The 27,690-nt window shown below is 40.7% G+C and overlaps 1 protein-coding gene across 2 annotated transcripts in view; it reads left to right on the top strand.

The window, feature by feature from the left end:
* axl (AXL receptor tyrosine kinase) overlaps nucleotides 1-25,412 on the top strand; it is a 219,242-nt gene extending 193,830 nt beyond the window's left edge. For both annotated transcript variants that reach the window (XM_072549154.1, XM_072549155.1), the window contains exons 17-20: nucleotides 4,898-5,007; nucleotides 10,951-11,110; nucleotides 18,559-18,695; nucleotides 20,435-25,412. In XM_072549154.1, the coding sequence (XP_072405255.1) occupies nucleotides 4,898-5,007; nucleotides 10,951-11,110; nucleotides 18,559-18,695; nucleotides 20,435-20,855 (828 nt within the window). In that variant the 3' untranslated portion in view covers nucleotides 20,856-25,412. The remainder of the gene's footprint in view (nucleotides 1-4,897; nucleotides 5,008-10,950; nucleotides 11,111-18,558; nucleotides 18,696-20,434) is intronic.
* The last annotated feature ends 2,278 nt before the right edge of the window (nucleotides 25,413-27,690 follow it).

Here is a 27,690-nt window from a genome sequence, read left to right as displayed (position 1 = left end):
CCTGGCTGCTTCCTTCAATTGAGATATATGCATCAAGCACTAACTCTGATGCAGCCAACATAGTTTCGGCACTGTAGGAGCGTAACCCCTGAACAGGGACAAAGACTCAGGAGGGAGGCAGGATTCAGGCACATGGCAGACTTAACTCCTATTCAAGCAATAATCTGTTAATGCAGGGAGAGGGCCAAATTTCTTCCCCAAATTTGGTCTTGACGTGAGAACCCAGTCATTCTCTTAATCTTCAGCTCAGATCAGAAGCGAAATCAATGACGTTCTAGTTTTTACAGTGAAATACAGCATTTATGTTACAATAATCACATGCAATGTGTTGACTGTGTCCTTCCCCTTATTCTATACATGCAATCCTATGATACAAGTAATCAATATTGGGCATTCCTATGGGCAGGCCCAGGTTCCCATGATCTCATGGTGTTTAGCAGACATTGTAATCACCAGCCTTGGACTCTTTCTATGTATTCTATTAATTTACATTCCAAGATCACTCCTTCGGACTTGTCACAGACTTGCTTTTCTCTAAGGACTGCTTGAATTCTGTTGACCCTTGTATTGCTTTGCTATCTCTTTCAAATTCTGTTACTCCTCTCATATTTTCCATTGTCCCAGTTATAAGTATAAAAAATAAAAAAGACTGTTGGTTCTAACTAACTGCTATAAGATTCGGTGTTAATTCTTGTTATAAAGTTAGTTGTACGTAAAGTTTGACAGCTACTCCTGTTTTAAGCACTCTTTAACTAAAAAGTTGCGAACAAGTCATTGCATACAAGGTGTGCCAAGCATGTTTTTAGAGATAAGGAAAGTGTTTCTCAAGACTAGTTAAATTTCACATCTATGTTTGTATGTTTTCCCCTAACTCTTCTATTAAACTCTGGTTATAAATGTGTATCTATATTTACATTGAAATTTATCTCTGTGATTACCTGAAAAATCTTTAACTAGAACCTATTTCTTAATATTGTGAATAGATTCAATGCAACAACTGATTACTACAAAGTAATTTTAGCTGTTTGCACAGCTGCACAATAATTGAGACTGACTATGTCATGGACTGAGGTTTACACCCCTTATAGTAATTGGTGCTGTTCACTTAATTTATGAAACAAGATTCTTTCATTAGTGAGGCTGGAATCAATCACATGTCGTAATGTAATAAACTCATGTCGATCCTTAGACATCTTCTTATTGAACTGTTGTTGATGTCTGTTTGTGTAGGGGCTCCCATTCACCCTGGAATAGCCCTGTTCAAAGGTACCATGATGTTTCACTTAATGCTGGAGCAGGCTGTTTAATTGTCTATGCCTTATCAGCCATTTTATGACTTTCAAATGTGGGCAGCCCTTACAGTCACTAATGCTGGAAAATTTCCTCTGCCACAAATTTCCTGTACTTTACCTGTCAATCTACACTGCCCATTCACCTTTTGCCCAGTTAAGTTGTCGAGCCATTTCCTCAAATGACATGTTTTCATATCGCTGTCCTCAAATTTTGGTCAGGACTGTGCAAATTTAAATATTTCTTTGAATATTGAATTACATGGCTCAGATTCTCCCCACCAAACTCTGCATCTTGATGCCTAATCTTTCAATTGTGCTACTTTTAGTAACTATTCATGTTCTCTCTCATTTGCATTATAATTTTCTCATTTCCATTTTGAGCTTTATTTTTCCATTTCTTGTTTTCTTAATGCTAACTCCCTTTCCTCATCTTTTTCTGCCATTTCTGGTTCCTTCATTGTCTCCTCGTGCTCCAGCCACTTCAACGGTAACACCCGATCCTGACATTTCACTACTTGAAGTGCTTGACCATTATTGTACTTCCTTTAAGTCCGAGAGTTGTGCCAGTGCTTCAATTATCTCTAACGTTTTAACTCTGTCAGGCAATGCTATCCACCAGTTTGTCAACCAAATAATCAACGTTGGTTTTGCTGTTTCCAGTGCCTTAGGCCCCACGGCCCAATGGTAACAACCCCAGGTTATTGAGAGAGGCAAGAGAGCAGATTGCTGAGGCCTTGACCTAGATCTTTGTATGCTCAGTAGCTACTGGTGAGGTCCTGGAGGACTGGCGAGTAGCTAATATTATTCCTTTGTTCAAGAAGGGGAAATAGGGATAATCCAGGAAACTATAGATGGGTGGTTTTCACACTGGTGGTTGGGAAGCTATTGGCGATATTTTTAGGGTAAAATTTATGTGTGCTTGGAAAAGCAGAGCCAAGTTGGAACAGTCGGCATGGCTTTGTGCAGGGCAGGTTATTAACTTATTAACTTGATTGAATTTTTTAAGGAGGTGGCAAAAGTGATCGATGAAGGTAGAGCAGTGGATATTGTCTACATGGATCTTAGGAGCAGCGTTCTGAAAGTTTGTGATTTCAAATAAACCTACTGGACTGTAACCTGGTGTCATGTGACTTCTGACCTTGTCCACCCCAGTGCAACAACAGCAACTCCACATCATGGCTACAGGTTCGAGTCCACTCTCAGGCAACTATCTATGTGGAGTCTGCACATTCTACCGATGTGTCTGTAGGTTTCCTCCAGATGCTCCGGTTTCCTCCCATGGTCCAAAGATGCACAGGCTAGGTGGATTACCCAGGGGAAATACAGGGTTATAAGGTTTGCCGTCTTTAGTGGCAAGAACTTTATTGCATTGTGGGCATGACTTAGTGCCAAAAGAGTCAATTAACAAATCTGTACAGCAGTTTAAGGAACATAATATATAACGAGAGGATAAACAATGATGTGTCCATCCTCTACCCCTGTATTTAACTTGTTTCCTCACATGGTTAATGTCCATATGCTCTGAGCTTGTTGATATTTAACAGTTCGGATTTCCACTGAGCTGCAAAGTGAGAACTAATAGGACCATCTAAAGTTAGACCTTGAGTCACTGCTCACATCCCTGGTATTTCCAAAGATTTGGGTGATAAAATCCAGCTGGTTAGAGACTGAAATTTTCTCCCTTTGAATGGGAGTGGCAGGTTAAAGGAGAAGGGTTCCAATAGAATTCAAAGTTTGTGAGAAGATTTGTAGCTCAGGTGCTCGTTGTTCTGCTTCTGTTCGCCGAATTATGTTGCAGATGCTTCGTCCCCTGTCTAGCTGACATCCTCAGTGCTTGGGAGCCTCCTGTGAAGTGCTTCTGTGATGTTTCCTCCGGCATTTATAGTGGTTTGAATGTGCCGCTTCCGGTTGTCAGTTCCAGCTGTCCGTTGCAGTGGTCGGTATATTGGGTCCAGGTCGATGTGCTTATTGATTGAATCTGTGGATGAGTGCCATGCCTCTAGGAATTCCCTGGCTGTTCTCTGTTTGGCTTGTCCGATAATAGTAGTATTGTCCCAGTCAAATTCATGTTGCTTGTCATCTGAGTGTGTGGCTACTAAGGATAGCTGCTCGTGTCGTTTCGTGGCTAGTTGGTGTTCATGGATGCGGATCGTTAGCTGTCTTCCTGTTTGTCCTATGTAGTGTTTTGTGCAGTCCTTGCATGGGATTTTGTACACTACATTGGTTTTGCTCATGCTGGGTATCGGGTCCTTCGTTCTGGTGAGTTGTTGTCTGAGAGTAGCTGTTGGTTTGTAGGCTGTTATGAGTTCTAGTGGTCGCAGTAGAATTGGAAATTTGGACATCTCAGTCATTAGGAGAAAACTGTCAGGACAGTTCTGTGGAGAAATTCCTTCCCCCAGAGAGTGGTGAGCCTGTGGAATTCTCTGCTTTACTGGTGATTGAGGGAAAATCATTGAATTTTCTCAAGTAGGAGTTAATTTATGGCTTAAGGCATCAAAGGGGATGGGAGATGGTGGGAACTGAGTGCTGAGTCAGGTGATCAACCATGATCATATTGAATGGTAAAGAAGGCCAGAAGGATTGAATGGCCCACAGTTGCTCCTATTTTCTACGATACTGTACACTATATGAGGATCAGGATGCCTGCTTACCCCCTCAGTTGTTGCAGTCACTCTTTCAGTAACCTCTCCTCCCATTTTGTGCTGTACTCTCCTCCACCGCTTCCATTAACCTGTCCACTCTTGCCCATTCTGCACACTCTCCCTTTTGCTTTACCCTTATGCTCACACTTACACTCTCTCACTGTCTCATGCACTTTCACACACATACATTCTTTCACACACACTCTCCCCTTGCTTGTGACACTCAATACGGTGCAATAAACTACTGCCCTTTTGATTCTTTGCTGTAATACCCAGTCAGCATTAGTGTGCCTGGATGATACGCAAACGATGGGTCATAATGTTCCAGCCCTTCCACCTCAACTTTCTAATCAGAGTGAGATCCACTCTGAGCTCAAAAACTGCATGAATTTATGTAAAACTCCGTTATTTCACTTTTTAGATTAGAATCAATCTAAACATTAGGTCATAGACAGAGAACACAGGGGGGGCTAACACCTTCAACGTATTGTCTAGCTATCACCATTGTTAACAGCTAACCCGAGAATGCAACTTTTTAAAAAAAAGGTTTTGTGATTTACACATGAAAGAAGTGAAACTATCACTGTATTCTAACAGATGAAAGGCTTAACAGACAATCAATTTTTCAATGTATAATTTCAGTTACATCATACTGTAAATCTTTGCTATAAATTCTGTGTGTTAGGATTGAGCCCTCCACTACCACCTGATGAAGGAGCATCACTCCGAAAGCTAGTGTGCTTCCAATTAAACCTGTTGGACTATAACCTGGTGTTGTGTGATTTTTAACTCAGGATTGATAGGGAGGCATTTCCTATTCTGTGTTAGGTCTCTTACATAAGAAAAGTAGCAATGCTTCATTGGATGACAAGTGCTTTGGTATATCAGGATACTGTCCTCTATACATGACTTTGGCTCTTTCACCATCTCATATTTCTGTGCAATGTTGATTCTCTCTTCTAGTACCTCCCGATGCAGACACTGCTAAAATTCATGACTGACATTGCTCGGGGAATGGAGTACCTCAGCAACAAGAACTTCATCCACCGGGACCTGGCTGCCCGCAACTGCATGTGAGTCTATTGGGATTTGTCTAGCTTTGTCACCTTTTCTGGTATCATGTATCTCACTTGACTTGTCATTCTGTACATAGAGCTTCTTAGGTACTAACTGTTTGATTCCAAAAGTGCCATCTCCAAACTTGCCTTTCACCCAGTGTTCATGTTTAACCTGTAAGAGTCACTGGATAGGAAAAATAGCTAATATACCCTTTTTAAACCCAGCAACATGGAAAACATAGAACAGTACAGGACAGGAACAGGCCTTTTGACCAACCAAGATTTCATTTCAAACTGTTCCCATCTGTCTGCACAGGATCCATATCCCTCTATTCCCAGTCTGTTCATGTGCATGTCTAAATGTTCTTAAACTTTGCTAATGTGTCGGCTTCTATCACCTCCTTTGGGAACACATTCCAGGTACCTATCACCCTCTATGTGAAGAATTTTTATTTTAAAAATCTCCTTTAAATTTTTCCCCCCACTCACCTTAAACCTATGCCCCTGAGTATTTGACATTTGCACCCTGGGAAAAAGATTCCAACTATCCACCCTATCAATATTGCTCATAATTTTATATACTCCCATCAGCCTTCGGCCTACTAGCAAAAGCAATCCAAGTTTGTCCAATGTCTCCTGAAAATCTAATTCACTCCAATCCACGTAACATTCAGTAAACCTCTTTTGTACCCTCTCTGAAACTTCTTCACCCTTCCTTATTGTGTGGAGAAAAGAGCTGCACACAATACTCCAAAATGTGGCTGACTGAAGTCTTATGCTGCCAACATCGATGATGTTTAAAGAAGGTAATATGCTGACATTATCTGGTCTGTCCTATGTGTACATCCAGACCCACAATGTGGTTCACTCTTAAATGCCTTCTGAAATAGCTGAACAAGCCTCTCTGTTACATCAAAGTGTAAAGGGAAATTCAATTGGGCAAGAAATCGATAAAGCACTTAGCATTGGCTTTAGCCCCAGAATTGACAAGGGCATACACAGTCCACCTTGACCCTGCAAAGGTCTCCTTACAGCTTGTGTCATAATTGGGAGAGATGCCCAACAGACAAGTCAAGCCACATAGTCACACTCACGAAATCATGGCGAGGGGAAAATGAGACCACAGTGCAAAGAGAAATTAAGATAATTAAAAATAAAATGGCAAGCCTTAGAAACTTTGTATTTTAATGCACAAAACTTTTGGAATAAGAAGGAACAGTGAAAATTGAAGTAAATAGATATGATCTCATAGCCATTATGGAAACATGGTTAACAGCAGATCAAATCTGGAAACTTAACATTTCGGGATATTAGACCTTTTAGAAAGACAGGAGGGGAAAAGCATTGTTAATGAGAGATGAAATGTGGACAGTTGAGAGAGATAATACAGACTCAGATGATGCAGACTCCACTTGGGCAGGAGTAAGTCATAGCAAAGGAAAGAAGACACTGTTAGAAGTAGTGTATACTCTCCAAACAGTAGCAACACTGTGGGAAAAGATGTAAAATAACAATTAATAGGAGCATGTAAAAGGAAAATTGCAATAGTTATTGGTGGCTTTAATCTGCATGTTGATTGAGTCAATCAAGTTGCAAAGGATAGCTATGTCGATGAATTTGTAGAGTGCAATTTGTAAGGTTAGTTTCCTAGAGTAATATACCATGAAGCCAAGCAGGGAACAGTCTATCCTGGGTCTGGTAAAAGGTAATAAAGCAAGCTTAATAAATGATTTCTGAGTAGGAGATCCCTGAGGAAGTAGTGATCATAACATATTACAATTTAGTATCCGAGTGGGAGAAACTTGGGTCAGAAGTAACTGTGTTTAACTCAAGCAAAGAGAATCACAATAAAATGAGGATGGAGTTATCCGAGGTGGGTTGGGCAGAGAGATTAGCAGGAAAGACAATAAGCAAGCAGTGCTTATTAATACAATATTTTAATATTTAAATATTTATTAATATTTATTTTAATATTTATTAAAATATATATCTCAGTAAGAAGGAAAGACTTTAAGAGAGGGATAAATTAACTATGGCGAACCAAGGAAGTTCAGGAGCATATAAAGTTGGAAGAAAAATGACAAAAAGATCAGCAATTGCCCTGAAAACTGGGATAAATTCGGAATCCAGAAAAAGGAGAATTAAAAGGGTAATAAAGAGAGAGAAAATAAATTGTAGCCAAACTAGCAAGGAATGTAAAAACTGACAATAAGAGCTTCTTTAAGTGTATGAAAAGGAAGAGAGAGGTCAAAGTGAAGCCCTTTAGAAATTAAATATACAGAGATAGCTATGGGGAACAAGGAAATGCCTGAGGAGTTAAAACAGAAGGTAGTGCAGTGGCTCAGTGGTTAGCACTGCTGCCTCACAGCACTAGTGACCTGGGTTTGATTCCACCCTTGGGCGACTGTGTGTGGAGTTTGCACATTCTGCCCATGTCTGCATGGGTTTCCTTCGGGTACTCCGGTTTCTTCCCACAGTCCAAAGATATGCCCGTTAGATGGATTGGCCATGTTAAATAGTCTATAGTAACCAGCGATGTGCAGGTCAGCTCGATTAGCTGTGGGTGATGCAAAGTTACAAGTATAGGTTGGAGAGGGGGTGGGAGGCTCTTTGGATGGTCAGTGCAGGCTTGATGGGCTGAATGATGTGCTTCCACACTGTAAGGATTCTATTCTATTCTATGAGATATTTTGTATCAGTCCTTTTAGTGGAAGACACTTTGAACATCCTATTAATACGAACAAAGACATGGGAGAAATTAAGTACCATCACTATCAGTATTAGAAAAGTAATGAGGCTAAAACTGGTAAGTCCCTGGTCTTGATGGTTTGCGCCCTAGGATTCTAAAAGTAGCTACAGAGATAGTGGAGGCATTAGAATAATTTTTGGGTTCTGGAGAAGTACCAGGGAAGGGAAAAAGGCCAGTGTAACACCCCACATCAAAACAGAGGGAGGCAAAAAGCCGACTAGTTTAGGTTAGAATTAGAGTTAGATCTTATTGTCACGTATACTCAAGAATAGGGATACAGGAATGCAATGAGTTGACATTCCAGGCTCCATCTTAAGTACAAAGGTACCTAACTACAAAATTTTAGGTACAATATAGAAAAATAAGGAAACAAAGTTGACAATTCAATATAACAGTCCCTTCTTAAGTGCTGAGCCACGCTGAGCTCGCACTCCCTACAAGGATTCAATCTCCCCTGTGCTGACTCGCTCTCCGCCTCACCCTCTCACCGTCCCCCGTGCTGGCTCAATCTCCTCCATACTCTCTCACTGTCCCCCATGCTGGCTCACTCTCTTGGTCTTCCCCACGCTGGGCTCAATTTCCAATGTGCTGCACCCAAGTCGACTTCCTCCCCTACAGCCACTGGGAAGAAATCTTACATTGTTTGACACCTCGAAGCCAACAGTCACCCACAGAGGGTCACTAGATTAATTAAGGAAACAAAACAGTGAAAGGACAAAAAAAAATGTAAAAGTGGACAGAGCAGATGAGCTCTGGGCTGCAGTGAGCCCGCACGCTGCAGTGCTACTCCACTCCAATTTTGGGAAACATCTTTTACATCTCTTGTTGGAATCAATCATTAAGGAGCACATTTGGGAATGCAACTGCCTTCTACTCGTTTCAATAATATTCCCATAACGTCCTGGTCTCACTCCCAAAATGTTCTAAAAAATCCTATTTCCATTCCCCATGATATTCCAAACATTCCTGTTCTAATTTTCCTGACAGTCCAAAACATTCTTGGTCTCACTCCTCTGATATCCTGGAAGCTCCTAATCTTTCCCCACCTCCCCCCCCCCAAATGTCCTGAAATCATTGTCTCACTTCCCAGACATCCTTGAAAATCTTAATCTCACTCCTGATGCATAGAGTTATAGCCAAAGACTTGCAGTCAGCGAATAGACATACAATGCAGCCTGTGCTTTTTTTTCATTTGAGCTTTCGGGGTGTCTTGGATTGATTTAGGATATCTGGCTGGCATGGATGAGTTGGACCGAAGGGTCTATTACTCTATCTCGTCCAAACTGCAGAACACAGTCAGCCACAAAGTGAGCCATGAGTTTCAGATGTGGCTCAGAAACAGAGGCCATATAGTCTTTGATGTCAGCATTGGCAGGAACACTTATTGACGTCCAGCAGCTTTGGAATGCTATGGAGGTTTTTAAGTGTTTTTGAAAGATTTTAAAAATACTTCAAAGTCATGGTTGCTTATATGAGTTTTTATAACTTCAGTTAATGTAAGCAAATATGAATAAAACTTGAAGTAAAGAAAAAGTAATCGTATAAATGGCAAAGTATGGTTAACAATATTGTAACAAAGCTAGAATTATAGAACCCCTAGTGTGGAAACAGGCCATTTGGCCCATTGAGTCCACACTACCCCTCCAAATAACACCCCTCTAACCCCTTCCTATCTCGGAACCTACATTTCCCATGGCCAATCCACCTAGCCTGTACAGCCCTGGACACTTTAGGCAATTTAGCCAATCCACCTAACCTGCACAGCTTTGTACTGTGGGAGGAAACTGGAGCACGTGGAGGAAACGCATGCAGGCACAGGGAGAATGTGCAAACTCCACACAGACAGTTGCATGAGGGTGGAATTGAACCCAATCCCTGGCAACAGTGCTAACCACTGAGCCACTGTGCCACGCTAGTAAAACAAAAACAAATTTAATTTTCTTTTTGTTTGAGTTTGAATAACTGTAGAGGAGTTTTACAGACAATATTGACATGTGCTGTATAAGGAGAAGGGAGAATTATGACAGATGTCCTGCTCAAAAACAAGGGTTTAAGGAGCATTTAAACTAAGGTGGCATTAGGGTCAATTTTTGGTTCCCAAGATGGGTAGCTTGAATCTGAAATTTCACAATGGGTGCAGTGTCGTGGGTGTGAACCTGCTAGCTCTGGAGTCACCAGCGACATGCTAATACCAAGACAGGTTTGTTTAAAGACGAACCTCAGTTCTCTAGGACTTTATTCCAGTTGAAATAAAGTCTCTTAGGCCTTCACCCCTCATTCCGACATCATCTCCTCCCTTCCCCATGACTCTGCATGCCATCCACGCCAACTCAACACCACTTAATGTGCTCTTACTGACCCCGCCCCAGTCTCTCATGGCAGCGCTCAGCCAATCAAAGGCACCCAGTAGCCTCCATGCCACTGTGCCATGCTGAATCGACAGCTTTGACGCGAAAGGATTTTCACTACAGGGATTCTCATCTGATTGAAACTGTTGACTTTGCTTGATTGAGGTTATTTAGAATTTTCTTTGTAATCACTTTTGTCAATGTCTTAACTGTCATTTGAGAACTGAAGAGGTATGATGTGTTTGAAGATTCTGCTATTGCTACTTTAGTGCTATATTTGATTAACGTTTTTATTGGGTTGTAGGAAGAGCAGATTTCTCAGAAGATGATGTGATGACTTTCTTTTCTGAATGGTTCCGCACATGCCATTGTTACTGTAGGAATCACTGACTTTCTATATAGTGCATATTGTCTGAAGAGTTAGACCATTAGTTAGCAAAGAGAGTATGAGGGTCAATGGGTGTTTGTGTGGGGAAATGAGTTGGCATGAGCCTATAAGGGGCCATGGGGGTGAGAGAAATTATTTAGCAAAGCACAAACATAGGGGGAATGGAAATGAAATGGAGGAAAGGGCAAGATGTTTTGAACTTGCTTTTCAAAAGATTCCCAAATTCAAGTTATGATTCATGACTCCCCTGATGGCGGCAAACAGTGAATCATGATGAAGCCGACCTGGTTGCGCAACATTTTTGGGAGTAACAATGTGCCCCTGCAATGGAATTGGCCAGAATGGTGTTTTAACAAGACTTGGCAGAAGTTAGGAAAATGGTGACAAAAAGAGTTTACATTTATGGACGAAGGGAGATCAGAGGCAGGAAGTTTGATGTGTTGCTATTATTTTAAAGCAATGTCTTATTGCAGGTTAAATGAAAACATGAATGTCTGCGTGGCTGACTTTGGCTTGTCCAAAAAAATCTACAATGGAGATTACTATCGACAAGGCCGGATCTCAAAAATGCCAGTAAAGTGGATTGCAATTGAAAGTCTAGCAGACAGAGTTTACACAACCAAAAGTGATGTGGTAAGTGATCTGAGTTCTGAAATCCTTCCAAAGGTCTGAGGACAATGTAATTTGAAATGAAGTATAGACGTTTCACCTTTCCGGTTAAAGGAGTTTTGGGAATGTGTTGTGTCTTGCAAATGGTGTACTTCGTGGCCATGGTGACTGCTTCCAATGATTGAGCTGGTAGAGATATCCATCAGTTTAGAAAATGGGAAATATAGAATCCATATACAAGGAGAGAGGCAGAATGTATTCTACTTAGAATCGTAGAGTCATAGAGATGTATAACATGGAAGCAGACCCTTTGGTCCACCTTGTCCATACCAACCAGAAATCCCAAATTAAACTAAAACCATTTGCATACATTTGTCCCATATCACTCCAAACCCTTCCTAGTCATATAGCCATCCAGATACCTTTTAAATGTTGTAATTGTACTGCCTCCACCACTTTCTTTGGCAGGTCATTCCATACAGCCACCACCACCTGTGTGAAAAAGTTACCCCTTACGTCCCTTTTAAACTTTTCCCTTCTCAAATTCAACCTGTGCCCTCTAGTTTTGGACTCTTCCACCCCAAAGAAAATACCTTGTCTATTCACCTTCTCCATGTCCCTCATGATTTTATAAGCCTCTATAAGTTCACCTTTGATAAGGACACTGCAGGGAAAACAGCCCCAGCCTGTTCAGCCTCTCCCAAAAGCTCAAACCCTCTAATCCTGGCAACATCCTTGTAAATCTTTTCTGAACCCTCTCAAGTTTGACAACATCCTCCCCATAGCAGGGAGACCAGATTGGACACAGCATTCCAAAAGTGGCCTCACCAATGTCCTGTACAGCTGTAACATGACCTCCCAACTCCCATACCTCAGTGAACTGACCAATAAAGGAAAGCATACTAAACACTGCCTTCACTATCCTATCTACCTCCGATTCCACTTTCAAGGAATTATGAACTTGTACTCGAAAGTCTCCTTCTTCAGCAACACTCCCCCAAGACATTACCATTATGTGTATAATTTGCCTTTCCAAAATGAAGCACCTCACATTTATCTAAATTAAACTTCACCTGCCACTCCTCAGCCCAGTGACCCATCTCATCAAGATCCCGTTGTACTTCGAGGTAATCTTTGCTGACTACTACTACACCTCCAATTTCGGTGTCATCTCCAAACTTACTAACCAAACCTCCTGTGTTCACATCGAAGTCATTTATATAAATGAAGAAAAGCACTGGACCCAGCACCAATCCTTGTGGCACAACACTGGTCATAGGCTTCAGTCCGAAAAGCAATCCTCCATCACCATCCTCTGTCTTTTACCTTCCAACTAGTTCTGTATCCAAATGGATAGTTCTCCCTGTATACCATGTGATCCAGCCTTGCTAATCAGCCTACCATAAGGGACTTTCTAAAGTCATATAGATCATGACCACCACTCTGCCCTCTTTGATACTTCTTCAGAAAACTCAATCAAGTTAGTGAGACATAATTGCCCATGCATAAAACCATGTTGACTATCTCTAATCAGTTCTTGACCTTCCAAGTACATGTAAATCCTGTCCCTCAGGACTTTCTTCAACAACTTGCCCACCAGCAATGTTAGGCTCACCAATCTATAACCCCTGGTTATTCCTTACCACCTTTCTTAAATAGTGGCACCACATTAGCCAACCTACAGTCTTCCAGCACCTCACTTGTGGCTATCAATCTTACAAAAGATCTCAGCAAGGAGTCTTGCAATCGCTTCCCAGAGTTCTAGGGTACATCTGGTCAGGCCCCGGGTACTTGTCCACCTTCATGCATTTTAAGAATTCCAGTACCACCTCCTCTGTAATTTGGACATTTTTTAAAATGTCGCAATTATTTCCCTCTTTCATAGCAAAGATGCGAGAGTCCATTATTAAGACAGTTATGGCGGATACTTAGAAAATCAAAATGTGATAAAACAGAGCTAACTTGGCAATGTGAAGTCATGTTTAACATTTTAAAGCTTTTTCTTCAAGTGACATGCACAGCGGACAGAGGGAATTGGTAGACGTAGTTCGTTTGGATTTCCAAAAGGCATTTTACAAAGTACCACATCATAAGTTAGTGCACAGGATAAGAAGCAGCACATTGCGTCGGGAGTTATACATCAGTGCGGAGAAAGCATTGAATTGTAGAGTGTGATGGATGGGTCTTTGCTTTTTAATTGGCAAGCTGTGTAAAACCCCTTTATTTGGTTTTAAAGTTATTGCCCGGTTCTCAATCACATATATAACTTTGAAACCATTTCAGTTAATGACTTACACCTTTATATCAAGTGATAGTACATACCTGCAATGCCACTGATTGGTGGAAATCTGGCAAACATTGACCTTTCTCAGCTGGTCGATCTTGGTGCATCCTCAGTTCAGATGATTAAACCACTTTATTGCTGCACTCAGACTTAGTTTTGAAGTCTTGCTTTGTATTTTTCCCATACTATGATTGTGTGTTATATTAGTTAATACCTGAATTTGGGCTCTTCAATTGCCTTTAATTACATCACTATCTTTTAAAAGCCATCACATTGCTATTTGTCTGGCCTCTCTTCTAGGTACTGCTTGAAGAACACAAGTGGCTCTCTGGGGTATTATCTTTAATATCTAGTGCTGCAGTAGTAAGGCATATTTATGGTCATGGAAAAAATTTGTAGTGCAGTCCCTTCACCACTCCAATGCAGTTTACAGACTTTTAGGAAGATACTGTAGTTTGACCAATATATTCCCATTTGCCCTTCTCTCTTCAGGCCCATAAGAGAACCAATTACATCTTTGATGTCCATTTCATCATCATAGACAAATCTAGCACAAAGGGATTCCACCACAACCAGTTTTAATGCATTATTAGGAAAGAAATAAAGACACAGTTGCGTGATTTAAAGTGATTAATAAGAGCAAAAGTTAATAATACATTGACCTTTAGGTGTGTGTCTGTCTGTATTAGCTTACAGATGATACTATTTAAGTGCCACAGACACCAGTGTAGGAGCCTCAACTGTTTAAAATCTGTCAATAAAGGGACCAAATATGTGGTAAATAAATTTGCCTGTAACACTTAGTATGTAGACAAATAAGTTACAAAGAGGTGATAGGTAGTCTGCAAATGAATATAGATAGAGAGAGTGAGTGTGCAGAAATCTGGCAGATGGAGGATAATGTAGAAAAGTGTGAACTTGTCCATTTTGGCAGGAAGCAGCAATTAGAGAAACAGAATGCTACTCAAGTAGACAGGGATTGCAAAATGTTGTGGTACAGAGGAATCTGGGTGCATGAATCACAAAAATGAGAGTGCAGGTATGGTAAGTGATGAGGAAGGCAAATGGAATGTTAGAGGTATTAGAGTAGGAAGAGAACACAAAAGTAGGGAAGTTTTTCTGTATTTATCCAGTGAGACCTTATCTGGCCAGACAGTGCATTCCAGACCTTTTGGGTGAAAAGAAAAATCCTCAAATTCCTCAAACTCCTGCCTTAAACCTTAAAATGATGCCCTGTTGGTTTTTCCAACTGTATGTTGGTCTATTTTGGACATCCTATAGGCTGAGGCCCTTGCTTTTGTGATTTAGACCTCACTGTAGGAGAATTAATCAGTAAGTATGCAGTTGGGCTGCTAACAGTGAAGGGGATAATGGATTACAGGAGGGCTCTTTTTCAGGATAGCAGCCAATGATTTATAGACTTCCACAGGGGTCAGCATTGGGACCACAACTATTCATGTTATATATTTAACAATCTGGACAAAATAACTGAGGACATTGCGTTTACATTTGCAGATTACAAAAGAGATAGGACAGATAGTGTTGAGGAAGCAGGGAAGCTGCAGAAAGACTTGAACTAGCTAGGCGAGTGGGCAGGGAAGTGGCAGATACAATGTGGGAAAGTGAAGGATTGTGCACTTTGGTAGGAAGAATAGACTATTTTCTAAAGGGGGAAAAGCTTTGAAAATGTGAAGCACATAGGGACTTGGGGGTATTAATTCAGGATTCTCTTAATGTTAACATGCAGGTTCAGTTGGAATTAGGAAGGCAAATATAATGTTAGCATTGTGATGATGCTGCTCCCCTAACGTGGTTATGTTGTCCTTGGCTTTTTTTTTCCCCAGAGAGGTCGTAAAGGACTCAGATTCCGAAATGTCTGGGGTTGAAGGGTTTTAGGACAAGTTTGATTATATCCAACAGATGCTGCCTTAGGCAAAAGGCTTTCAAGTTTTAAAAAATCTTGTACAATGAAAGGGGAGTGGCCCGTTCTCCCAGCTCAGCTTCTATCTGGTTTGGTTTGGTTTTTAAGAGCAGTGTTGAAAATGTTGCTGAACCCAAAGAAGCAGGTCCTGTAAGACACTGTGTTTGATTTTACCTTTTGTGCCACAGGGTGTTTATGGGGAAAGTATCTGGAACAGCATTAAATTGATGACCTGTTGGGTTTTCGGACAGGTTATTTTGAATTCTGTTCTCTTTTGTTGGTGTTTAATTTGGTAACATTGCAAATAAATTCTGTTTTGTTTAAAACTAAATGGTTTGAACAGAGGCACCTCTCCTGGAATATCCACTTAAAATAACAGCTGCTTAAAATAACTAGCAGAGTGAGGGTCTGAGCTACATTCTTGAAATGTTTTGAGGAGTCTACCCCGGTCCATAACAGCATCCATTTCAAGTGGGCTACAATACAAGGGCAGAGATGTACTGCTGAGGATGTTATAAGGCTTTGGTCAGATCACATTTGGAATATTGAGAGAAGGTTTGGATCCTGTATCTAAGGAAGAATATGGTAGCATTAGAGGGGGTCCAGAGGAGATTTACAAGTATGGTCTCGGGGATGAAGGGCTTTTAAAATGAAGTGTGGTTGAGGACTGTGGGTCTGTACTTGGAGTTTTGAAAGATGAGGGGAATCTCACTGAAGACTGAAAGGCCTGGTTGGAGTGGACATGGAGAACAGGCATCCGCTAATTGGAGAGACTAGGACCCGAGGCACAACCTCAGAGTGCAGGGACAACCCTTTAGAACTGAGATAAGGAAGAATTTCTTCAGCCAAAGGATGGTGAATCTGTGGAACTCACTGCAGAAGCTGTGGAGGCCAAGTCATTGAGTGCATTTAAGAAAGAGAGGGATAGGTTCTTGATTAGTAAAGGGATCACGTGTTGTGGGGAGAAGGCAGGAGAATGGAATTGACAAACACATCGGCCATGATCAAATTGTAGAGCAGACTCAATTTAGATGTAATGTAGATCTCTATGACTCCATAACCCTTCAACTAAGGAAGCAGCTGCTTTCTATTCACTTTGCCCAGGTCCTTCATAATCTTATACATCTGTCAGATCCCCTCTCAGCCTTCTCTGTTCCAAAGAAAACAGCCCAAGCTTATCTAGCCTCTCTTCCCAAGCAAAGTGCTCAATCCTAAAAAGCCTGGTGCATATCCTCTGCACTCCATTCAGTGCGGTCAAATTCTTACTATGGTGCAGAAACCAGAAGTGTGCACAGCACTCCAGCTAAGGCCTAATCAAAGTCCTGTACAAGTCCAACACGACCTTCTTGTTCTTAAAATCTATGCCTCAACTGACGAAGACAAGTGTCCTGTATGCCTCCTTAATTACTGTATTAACCCGCCCTGCCACCCTCATGTATCTGAAGACATGCACTTCAAGAATTCTTCAAGCTTCCTAGTCTCGTACCATTTATTGAGTGCTCCTTTATCTTTTTACTTTTTCCAAAGTGTGACCCTCATACTTACCAAGGTTAAATCCTATCTTACTAATTTATTTATATCCTCCTGCAATCTGACAGCTACTTTCTCACTGCCAACCACCCAGCCAATCTTTGTGTCACCCACAAACGTATTTATCAAATCCACCCACATTCTTAACTACATAGTTTATATCTAGCGCAAACAATAACAGGCCCAGCACTGATCCCTGTGGTACATCACTGGACATTGGCCTCCAATCACACAAACAGCCTTCTTATTTGAAAAAAGTATAGTTGCATTAGCAGTTCAAAGAAGGTGATTTTCTAAAATAAATAAGATCTTGCATGAACTCGGTAGGATGTTTCCTTTAGATAGGGAAATTAAAATTAGTGGACATACTGTATATGCTCATGTAAAAGTCAAATTTTTTGGACTAATTTTAAAGGTTCAATTTCTAGGATTGACTAATACACAGGTACTGTGAAATTCATGCTTCAGTTTGAAATACCGTACCATTAAGAGAAGTCGATTTGATCACACAACTAATCATGGTAAAGAAGAAAAACACAATAAACATAATTACCAGATAAAAGCAAAAGAAACAAGAAGGGATTGCTGATAAATTTTATTTATACATATCAGCACAAAAATTTAACATGTCAAAGATTCATTGAAATCCTGAAAAATTACACTGTTCAACATAGCCTGGTATAATAGCAAACTTAAAATGAAATATTTATTAAATTCTGAATGTGTAAGCGGCTTTCCTAACAAGTTCTTCCATTCCTCTCCCATTTACTCTCGTATGTTGGGAACTTCTGCAACATTAACGAATTTGTCAAAGAATTAAAGATATATGTAGCTAATATATCTCACTTTTATCGTGGCACAATTAAAATGATTAACTTTTTAACAATATTAACTTTTGAATGTGCCACAAGTACAGACAGACTCAGTGCCAGTCTGAGTGAAAGAATGAATCAAAACATGCTGTAGTAAATTAATTGGGCTAAGTGGATAGACAGACAGACGGATGGATGGATAATATAATAAACAAAGAGCGATGAATAGAGTTACCAGTATAAATGAATGAATGCGATTTTGTTTAGGTAGGTGAATTGGAAAATGCAGTTTCATTTGTAAGAGGTTTATAAAGCAATATAGCAAGTTCAACTTTTACATGAGATCAACGTTTCCACGAGTATATACAGTAATTGTAGAAGGAGCAATCTCCCTTTTATGTTAGCAATGAGGAGAATATTTCCCTCTGACAGTTTTGAAGGAGGTAGTGGAGACTGGGACTTAGGGGTTCAGCTAGCTATATTTTTAATAGCCAAAGGAGTCAAAGGTTATGGGGTACACCACAAAATGGAGTTGAGGCTACCACAGATCAGCCATAGCAGAGCAGGTTAAAAGGGACAAATGGCCTACTCCAGTTTCTAAGTCCTTCAGTCTTATATAATGAAAGCATTTTGAAACAGAAGATATTCAAAAGAGAGTCAATGAAATCTATGCACTGGCCCATGATTGTATTCCAGACAAGCATCCTCCTACTCTGACCTCATGTTACTCACATGTACATCTGTTTTACAATGTTCCCAACACAAACACTTAATACCCACTACACTATCATCTTTCTGAGAGTTGTCTCAGTTTTTGAAGGGCCATTGAATTACAGTGAAAAGTTGAGAATCTTACGTGGGGATGTGAGTAAAGTTCTGAGCTGTTTGCTATCATAGTATAAATTGTTCTCTTCCCTTCTTCCAGTGGTCCTATGGTGTCACCATGTGGGAGATTGCAACTCGTGGGCAAACTCCGTATCCAGGTGTGGAAAACAGTGAGATCTATGACTATCTCCGACAAGGCAACAGACTCAAGCAGCCCCCAGACTGTCTGGATGCACTGTAAGGAATCTCTTTATGAATAAATGTTGATAAGACAGTATTTTCCCTAAACTGAGACTTTCTGAAGCCTTTTGCAATGGGTATCTGCCTAAATTTATTTATTAAGTAATATTTTCAATTTCATTTTGATTCATTTTTCTAGAGTATCCAATAGAGATGAATGTTTCCTAAAGGTTTTATCAGTTTGTTTACTGAATTAACTTTTTCCAACAAACTGAAATGTTTTATAGAATCATGCAGCACAGAAGGGGTCCTTCTGCCCATATTTCTGTACTGCCAAAACTACACTAAATCTACACTATGTCTACTTTCCAGCACATGGTTCGCAGCCAGGAATATTATGACATTTCAAGTGGTTTACCAAGTACTTAAAGATTACATGCACTGCTACCTTCCCGGACAATCCATTTTAGTCTGGGTGAAAACATTTTCCTTAAATCCCCTCTCTACCTCCTTCCTTAATATACTTCAATCAGACCCTCCCGGGTGAATAACAAGAGGGCATAATTTTGAGATGCATTGATAGGGTAGACATGTGAGTCTTTTCACCATGGTAGATGTGTGTCAGCTGAGAGGACATAAGTTTAATGTGAGGAGTAATTGGTTTAGAAGGGATCTGAGAACACCTTTATCACCCAGAGGCCATAGAAATATGGAATATACTGCCTGAGAATGTGGTAGAGGAGGTACTCTCTCATTTAAACGCCTGAATGAGCACTTGAAATGCTAGAGCATAATAGGCTATTTCGCAAGTGCAGATAATGGGATTAGTATAGGTTGGTATTTGTTGGTCAGCTTAGATATGGTACGTGGACAGACTTCTTCAATGCTTTATGGTTCTGAGAGGGCACAGATTTAAGGTGATTGGCAAAAGAAGCATTGGAGACACAAGAAGCTTTCTCATGAGAAAATGGGTTTATTATCTGAAAAGGAAGAATGTCATGCCATGAATTTACATCCAAAATCATGGTTAGTTACTAAAAACTGAAGACATGAACTGGATGCCATCCCATTTGTTCCCATCTCATCCAGTGAGCATTATTTGTCACAGTCCACCCATCAATACCTCTCCCTCTCAACCAGACTACAGGGGAAAGTGATATTGCCAAGAATGCAAAGTATAATACACCAGATAGGGAAGACAATGAAGGTGCTTAAAAATGTGTTGCTGGAAAAGCGCAGCAGGTCAGGCAGCATCAAAGGAACAGGAGAATCGACGTTTCGGGCATAAGCCCTTCTTCAGGGTGTGCACACCCTCCTCATTCCTGAAGAAGGGCTTATGCCCGAAACGTCGATTCTCCTGTTCCTTTGATGCTGCCTGACCTGCTGCGCTTTTCCAGCAACACATTTTTAAGCTCTGATCTCTAGCATCTTCAGTCCTCACTTTCTCCAAGACAATGAAGGTACATGTCTAGTGCTTTGGAACAGATTAAGAAGTTTGATTTTGCTAATATTGCCTGGATAGGTCAAAAAAATTTCTCATTGTAATGGTTACCACCTAGAATCTGTTTTTAAAAATGGGTGTTAAGAGTGGAATTTATTAAAACTTTCAGAATGGGAAAAAGCAACTGAGAAAAGAAACTTCAGAAGTGTGTAAATATGCCATTTAGCGGGAGTTCTTTTGGGACAATGAATCAAATACCCTTTGACTCTGCTGTTAAAATATCTGATTGGATTGTAAATTTATAAGAGAGTTTAATGCACAAAGACACTCAATTTCTTTTACATCCTTTTGTCAGGTATGAGCTGATGTACTACTGCTGGCAATTGAACCCAAGAGAGCGGCCAACTTTCGAGATCATCTGCTGTCAACTAGAAAAGATTGTGGAAGACCTGCCACCCTCTTCAGACCCAGAGGAGATTCTCTACGTCAACATGGAGGATGCTCGTGGGAGGTCAGACAGTTGCTGTGAACAGGGAGCAGTTGGAGGCAGTGATCTTGAGGAGAGTCTGAAGGCTTCATGCTCACAGTTCTCCAAGGCACCTGTGGTAACATCGGCAGATGTCCACCAGTCAAATGCAGTTGATCGCTATGTTTTGTGTCCACCTCATGAGAGCGCCCGATTAATGGCAATGGCACCCTTAAGTAGCAATTCGCCGCTGTGTTTAGCGACAGAGGACCTCCTGCTGGAAGAAATATGTGGGAGAGAATGTAAATGACAGAGCCATCTGTGATACTTGGCACTTCATGTTTCCAGGAACCTTGCCTCAAATAATCACTCAAGTAATCTCCAAGCAAAGACACTGACTGCAAGTCATGCTATTGTTAAAAGAATGTACAATGTCACTTTGACCATATAACATCAAAACAGTCCTGCAGTCAAGGCAAGTCACCAGTTGGAAAAGTGCAAACAGCCAACCAATTTAACCACAAACCCATCCCTCATGCCAATTTCTTGCATGCCATGAATTTCAAAGTTTCTCTTACTTATCTTTTATCGGGCACTTTTCATCCCTTTATCTAGCACAGTTGGGAGGGATACAGTGTCTAAATATCATATCACAATGGCCTCAGTCCAAAAGTACTTGGATGCTGATATCAAATAGTGTACATGCTGATGCTTTAATCACATTTGATCATGGCAATCACTGATCTGAGATGCATATGCTAAGAAGTGCACTCTTGAACCCAGCTTCCCAATGGAAAACAAAGTAATGCAGGTGTGAAAGGCCAAAGGGTTACCAATTCAGGGGATACGGTTACCATAAATTTGCATGATTTCTAAAAGAAGTGTTTAACTGCACAGTATCTATGGCAATAGCACAGGAAATCTGAAATATTTGCGGATTACATGTGAAAACGTAAAGTAAAAAAATTAGAGATAAGTTCACTTCCAGAATTTATTTTTTAAAATAGTTATAAGTTAAAAAGAATATGGCAGGGATATGATTAGAAACGACGTTTTAAAATTCATTCAGGAGATGAGGGCATTGCTGGCTCGGCCACCTTTATTGCCTAGCCCTAACTGTCCAGAGGTCAACCACAGTGCAGTGGGCCTAGAGTCACATGTAGGCCAAAAGAATGGCAGTATCCTTTCCTAAATATCATTAATGACCCAGATGGGTTGTTTCCGACAATCTACATTTATGGTCATGAGACTCTTAATTCCAGATTTTTTACTGAATCCACATTCCACCAACTGCCGTGGCGGGTTCTGAACTCCGGTCCCCGGGTACTGCACATTACCTGAGTCTCTGGATTAACAATCCAGCGATCATACCATTAGATTATAGCCTCCGTTCTGTTGAAATTTATCCAAGATTTGAGCATGCTAAATGCAAAATTAATTTACAATTCAACTCCCCATCTCTTCCTAGCTAGTTTGTTACCATCTCTAACTGAATGGTCCTAAACTCAAAGATGTATGATTGCTCCCCAATTTCCCACAGATAGAGCAAGTCAAATGCGCCAATGAGCTAATTAAGCTTATCACTGACATGATTCCACCTCGTTTTAATTATGTTGCAAATCTAAATACAGCTGCCCCCATTGTATAATTGGAACAGGACCACCCTTGTTTATGGGAGGTACTTTCTCAATCATCACAAAGAGTCATTAGGTGTTGCTTAGTGATAACAATGAAATGATCATATGATTGGGTCAGCATTTTGCATCAGTTTCTGGGACCAGCAAAGTTTTGAGCAGACACTGATTCTGATTCCTGTCATTCTGCAAGAGTGTCAAAGCTAAAATTGATGCACTAGTTCTTTTGCTACCAGAACTAAATTGCAGGAAAAATAAGCCTATGTCAAAAACTATTTTGGACCTCTTTTGCCTACATATTAGGCTAATAAATGTGTGCTGGGTTGCGGCTTTGACTTTTATCAGTGAAAATTTCTTCAATATTAGTTAGCTTTCTGCACCTTTGCAATCTTACACACTATCTTGGTTCAAGAAGGTGTGTCCACTCTATACATGAGTGACGAATAGTATATCGTCTGGATGGCAAATTGACTTTGTAACATACTAGAAGGGTTGGAAGCTTTGTCTTCATGGCACTATTACAAAATTTAAGATGCAATCACCTGGGAATGCCTGTCGAGTTCTGATTTTCAAGATCCACCTCAGGGATTACAGTGAAGCAGATGCAACGAGTAAGTTTTGGTCAACCAATGACAGCTCGTTTCAGTGTGAAGAACTGACTGAGCCATCCACTCCAACCTATTAAAGCTGTCTTAGGCAAAGGACCTTGGGCTATTTGTCTTAACAAGCAAAGCACATTTGAACAGAATTGTTTACAGCATTTTATGGAACATTCATTTCTCAGTGCACTTCAATCCTATGCACAGCCTCTGGCAACTTCTCATCTGAGCTGGAAATGGTAAAGCAGCTACTCATTGTGGGCAACTGCGATATGGGACTAGAGCACCTTGTCTTCAGCCACGAAATTAGATGTCAAGTTAATGCTGCACTGAAAGACTTGAGATACTTATGAAAGTGTCCCAAGAGGAGTAACCAACAAAAGCTAAACTTTTTTGCATTAATTTACTGTTTGCCACTTAATTCTTTATAAAGCCTTGGTTTCCATACACTTGGTGCAGGGTGTCATTGAATTGCCTGCACCAAGACAAACATATATCAATGAAGGGAGCAATTCATTTGCTAAAGTTTAAGATAGAATCACTTGCTATCACCTTCTTAATGTAATATGCAAAAGAGATCCACATGATCAACAATATAGAATCATTCATCATTCATAATGCTTTGCACTCAATTTAGGCTAGACCTTCAGGCCCGGGTGAGTTGAGCAATTAATCTCCAGGATTATTTATGATCTGAGTTGAACTGACTGACTGTGGTACGGCAATTCATTAGAGTTTATAACATTGCAGATGCTTCTGATGACTTTACCATAATTTACTTGAAGCAAAATATTCTACTTGAGCAGCCTTACTGGGGAGCATTTCAGAACACAAACATTTTAACCTGAGAGTCTTGGTTCATTAAAATGAATGATTTCAATCATTAAGGCTGACGTTCGGTTGCCAACTCTGGCTGGGTGTATTCCTGTAGTCTTTATCCTGTCACTTTATCCTTCCATCAGACCGGGCCTCACATTACCACTATTGTCAAACATTTTGGATAATCATTCTCAGGCCACTGAAAAGCAATCAGACTCTTCATATTTCTTTGGAATATTCTTGACCGCAATTAAATGAGCTTTCACAATGTTCCAACATTTTTATCAATATGATATGAAGTATTGAATGATTTTATTTTTCTTGCTATGTTGAGCCTTCTCTCATGCTTCTCTGCTATGTGTTGGAGGTTAATCTTCAAATCTGAAGATACCAAGGGAATCCTGGAGGGTTGGCACCTGATGAATTCCAATTTCCTGATGTGTAGAGAAAGCTGAAGGAGAGAAAATTTCCTCCGTAACTTTTCAGTGACAGGAGCTTCATTTCACAAGAGATAGTCATTTATTTTCTGTCAAACTGCTTCTAATTGTGTTGTTCTGAGAGTTGTTGCATTGGACACAAATGCTCTTCATTTTGATGCATGATTGATGCAAAAATATAAACCCTAATTAACACAGCTTCTCAGGCACTCTCAGCAAGTACAAAATAGAACTTCTCTATAAAATAATCAACATTTGATGTTTCTATGTCGTGAAATTGAAATTTGGGTTCAGCATACCCATAATAGTTCATCTACTTTACATTGAGTTTGTGATCCATAACTTGTTTTAGCTATTCCCTGTAAAGACAACCCGCCTCCTTTAGGGTGCAACTCAAATCATTTTAAAGTATTAACATATTATTCCTGTCTCCCTCATGTACCTTAAATACATCAATGCTATTCACTTCACCTACACTTGTAGTGGCACATTCCACTTTTTAAAAACATGACAGACATTCTTTGGAGATGTGACAAGGATGTATCGTCCACAAAGGTTTGTCCACTTCAGGTTTGAGATACGGACTGAATTGGAGCCTAACTCCCCTGTTGCTAAAAAGGACGTGGGTACTGTGCTACACCGAGCTCCAGTTTAATCCTGCATTACATGTGAGTTACAGCTGACCTGGGATAACTTTAACGGAAAACCCACTGTTCCTCATTTCAGGGTTAGCAAGCTTCAATTTAAACAATTATTGCAGATTGAGGGACTTGTGGGCTTGCAGTTGGATGAAGACTGAGGTCAAAGTGCCTTTTGAGGAGTAATTCGTTTTCGACAGTTTTGGGAATTTTGTCAATTCCCAATTTCTAATATTATTTATAGGAGTTTATCTAATAGAAATTCCTGCTTTTCACATCAGTAGAACCTTAAGGCCTGGCAATGTTCAGCCGGTGACACCACACACTTCAGCATTGATTTCATGTTTCACTTTGTACTTCCAAAGAAGTTCCCCTTTCCTTGACAAGCCTGGTCTTCATGAAGCTCTATTTTCTCCAGAGTAAATCCTTGGTGTAAGGCAGCATAAGCGGTGGATTTTTAAAGTTTAGAGAAACTGGCTGCAAATTTGAATCCACACACAGTGATTCCCATCTGTCCACAGCATAGTCCAGCTGGTTGTTAACTGCTCGAAATCCTTCTCGTTCATTTGTGACGTTTTAAGGGAGGTCGCTTTCTTACATAAGTTTTGCAAAGATTTTGTTAAAATATCAATGTATATACTTTGATACAAACTGTAATTAATTCCAGCCCCTTCATGTTGCACATGCTGATCTGTATCTGAGTTGCTTTTTTTTAATGAAATAAATCTTGTTTTATTGCATTCCAATGTGTAAATATCGCTGGAATTGAGCAGACACAAAGTGTAATTCAAATTACTGGTCACGAGGAGGCCCTCTGTTGAATGTAGAGCTCCCAGCTCTGAAAAAACATTTCATAGTACCGTACTCATTTGAGTACGTGACAATAAAGCAAATTCAATTCTTCACTGGGTCAAAAAAGAAGTCCCTTTTTCCCCAGCACATTTCCCCTTTTGCAGCTCTTTAAATTTCAAATTTTCAGGCATTTATCCAGTTTATTTTTAAAAGTTGCCACCTGTTGCCTCCCTCCCCTCGCCTTTTCAAGTCACACATTCTAGATCTAAATTTGCACAGTTAACATTCTCCTAAACACCCCTCTGGTTCTTTAGCAATTTATCTTAAATAGTTTTCCCTTACAGTAACACAAGCATAGAACATAGAACATAGAACATTACAGCGCAGTACAGGCCCTTCGGCCCTCGATGTTGCGCCGAACAAAGCACCCCTAACCTACACTAAGCCACTATCCTGCATATACCTATCCAATGCCCGCTTAAATACCCATAAAGAGGGAGAGTCCACTACTGCTACTGGCAGGGCATTCCATGAACTTACGACTCGCTGAGTGAAGAACCTACCCCTAACATCAGTCCTATATCTACCCCCCCTTAATTTAAAGCTATGCCCCCTTGTAATAGCTGACTCCATACGTGGAAAAAGGTTCTCACTGTCAACCCGATCTAACCCCCTAATCATCTTGTACACCTCTATCAAATCACCCCTAAACCTTCTTTTCTCCAATGAAAACAACCCCAAGTGCCTCAGCCTTTCCTCATAGGATTTTCCTACCATACCAGGCAACATCCTGGTAAACTTCCTCTGCACATCCTTCCTATAGTATGGCGACCAAAACTGCACACAATATTCCAGATGCGGCCGCACCAGAGTCTTATACAACTGCAGCATGACCTCAGGACTCCGGAACTCAATTCCTCTACCAATAAAAGCCAGTACGCCATATGCCTTCTTCACTGCACTATTTACCTGGGTGGCAACTTTCAGAGATCTGTGTACATGGACACCAAGATCCCTCTGCTCTTCCACACTACCAAGTAGTCTACCATTAGCCCAGTAATCCATCTTTTTATTACTCTTACCAAAGTGAATCACTTCACACTTAGCTACATTGAACTCCATTTGCCACCTTTCTGCCCAGCTCTGCAGCTTCTCTATATCCCGCTGTAACCTGCCATATCCTTCCTCACTGTCTACAACTCCTCCGACTTTCGTATCATCCGCAAACTTGCTCACCCAACCTTCTAACCCTTCCTCCAGGTCATTTATAAAAATGACAAACAGCAATGGTCCCAAAACAGATCCTTGCGGAACACCGCTAGTGACGGCACTCCAAGATGAACCTTTGCCATCAACTACCACCCTCTGTCTTCTTCCAGAGAGCCAATTCCTAATCCAAACCTCCAACTCACCTTCAATGCCATATCTCTGTATTTTCTGCAGTAGCCTACCATGGGGGACCTTATCAAACGCCTTACTAAAATCCATATATACCACATCTACCGCTTTCCCCTCATCTACCTCCTTAGTCACCTTCTCAAAGAATTCAATAAGGTTTGTGAGGCACGACCTGCCCTTCACAAAACCATGCTGACTATTCTTGATCACATCACTCTTATCCAGATGTGCATAAATCCTATCCCTTACAATTCTCTCTAAGACTTTGCCCACAACAGAAGTGAGACTCACTGGCCTATAGTTACTAGGATTATCCCTACTCCCCTTCTTGAACAAGGGAACCACGTTTGCTAGCCTCCAGTCCTCTGGCACTACTCCTGTCGACAAAGAGGACACAAAAATCAAGGCCAATGGCTCTGCAATCTCCTCCCTTGCTTCCCAGAGAATCCTAGGATAAATACCATCAGGCCCAGGGGACTTATCTATTTTCACCCTTGCCAGAATTTCCAACACCTCTTCTCTACATATCTCAAAGCCATCCATTCTACTTATTCGTGCCTCAGTATTTATATCGACAACAATGTCCTGTTCCTGAGTGAATACTGACGAAAAGTATTCATTCAGCGCCTCCCCAATCTCTTCAGCCTCCACACGCAACTTCCCATTACTATCCTTGATTGGACCTATTCCTTCCCTAGTCATTCTTTTATTCCTAACATACCTATAGAAAGCCTTAGGGTTTTCCCTAATCCTACCAACTAAGGACCTTTCATGTCCCCTCCTTGCTGCTCTTAGCTCTCTCTTCAGGTCCTTCCGGGCTACCTTATA

The sequence above is a fragment of the Chiloscyllium punctatum genome, chromosome 29, assembly GCF_047496795.1.
Source record: "Chiloscyllium punctatum isolate Juve2018m chromosome 29, sChiPun1.3, whole genome shotgun sequence".
NCBI lineage: Eukaryota > Metazoa > Chordata > Chondrichthyes > Orectolobiformes > Hemiscylliidae > Chiloscyllium > Chiloscyllium punctatum.
Note: the sequence above shows the minus strand (reverse complement) of the source record. Positions and strands in the feature narration are given on the sequence as shown.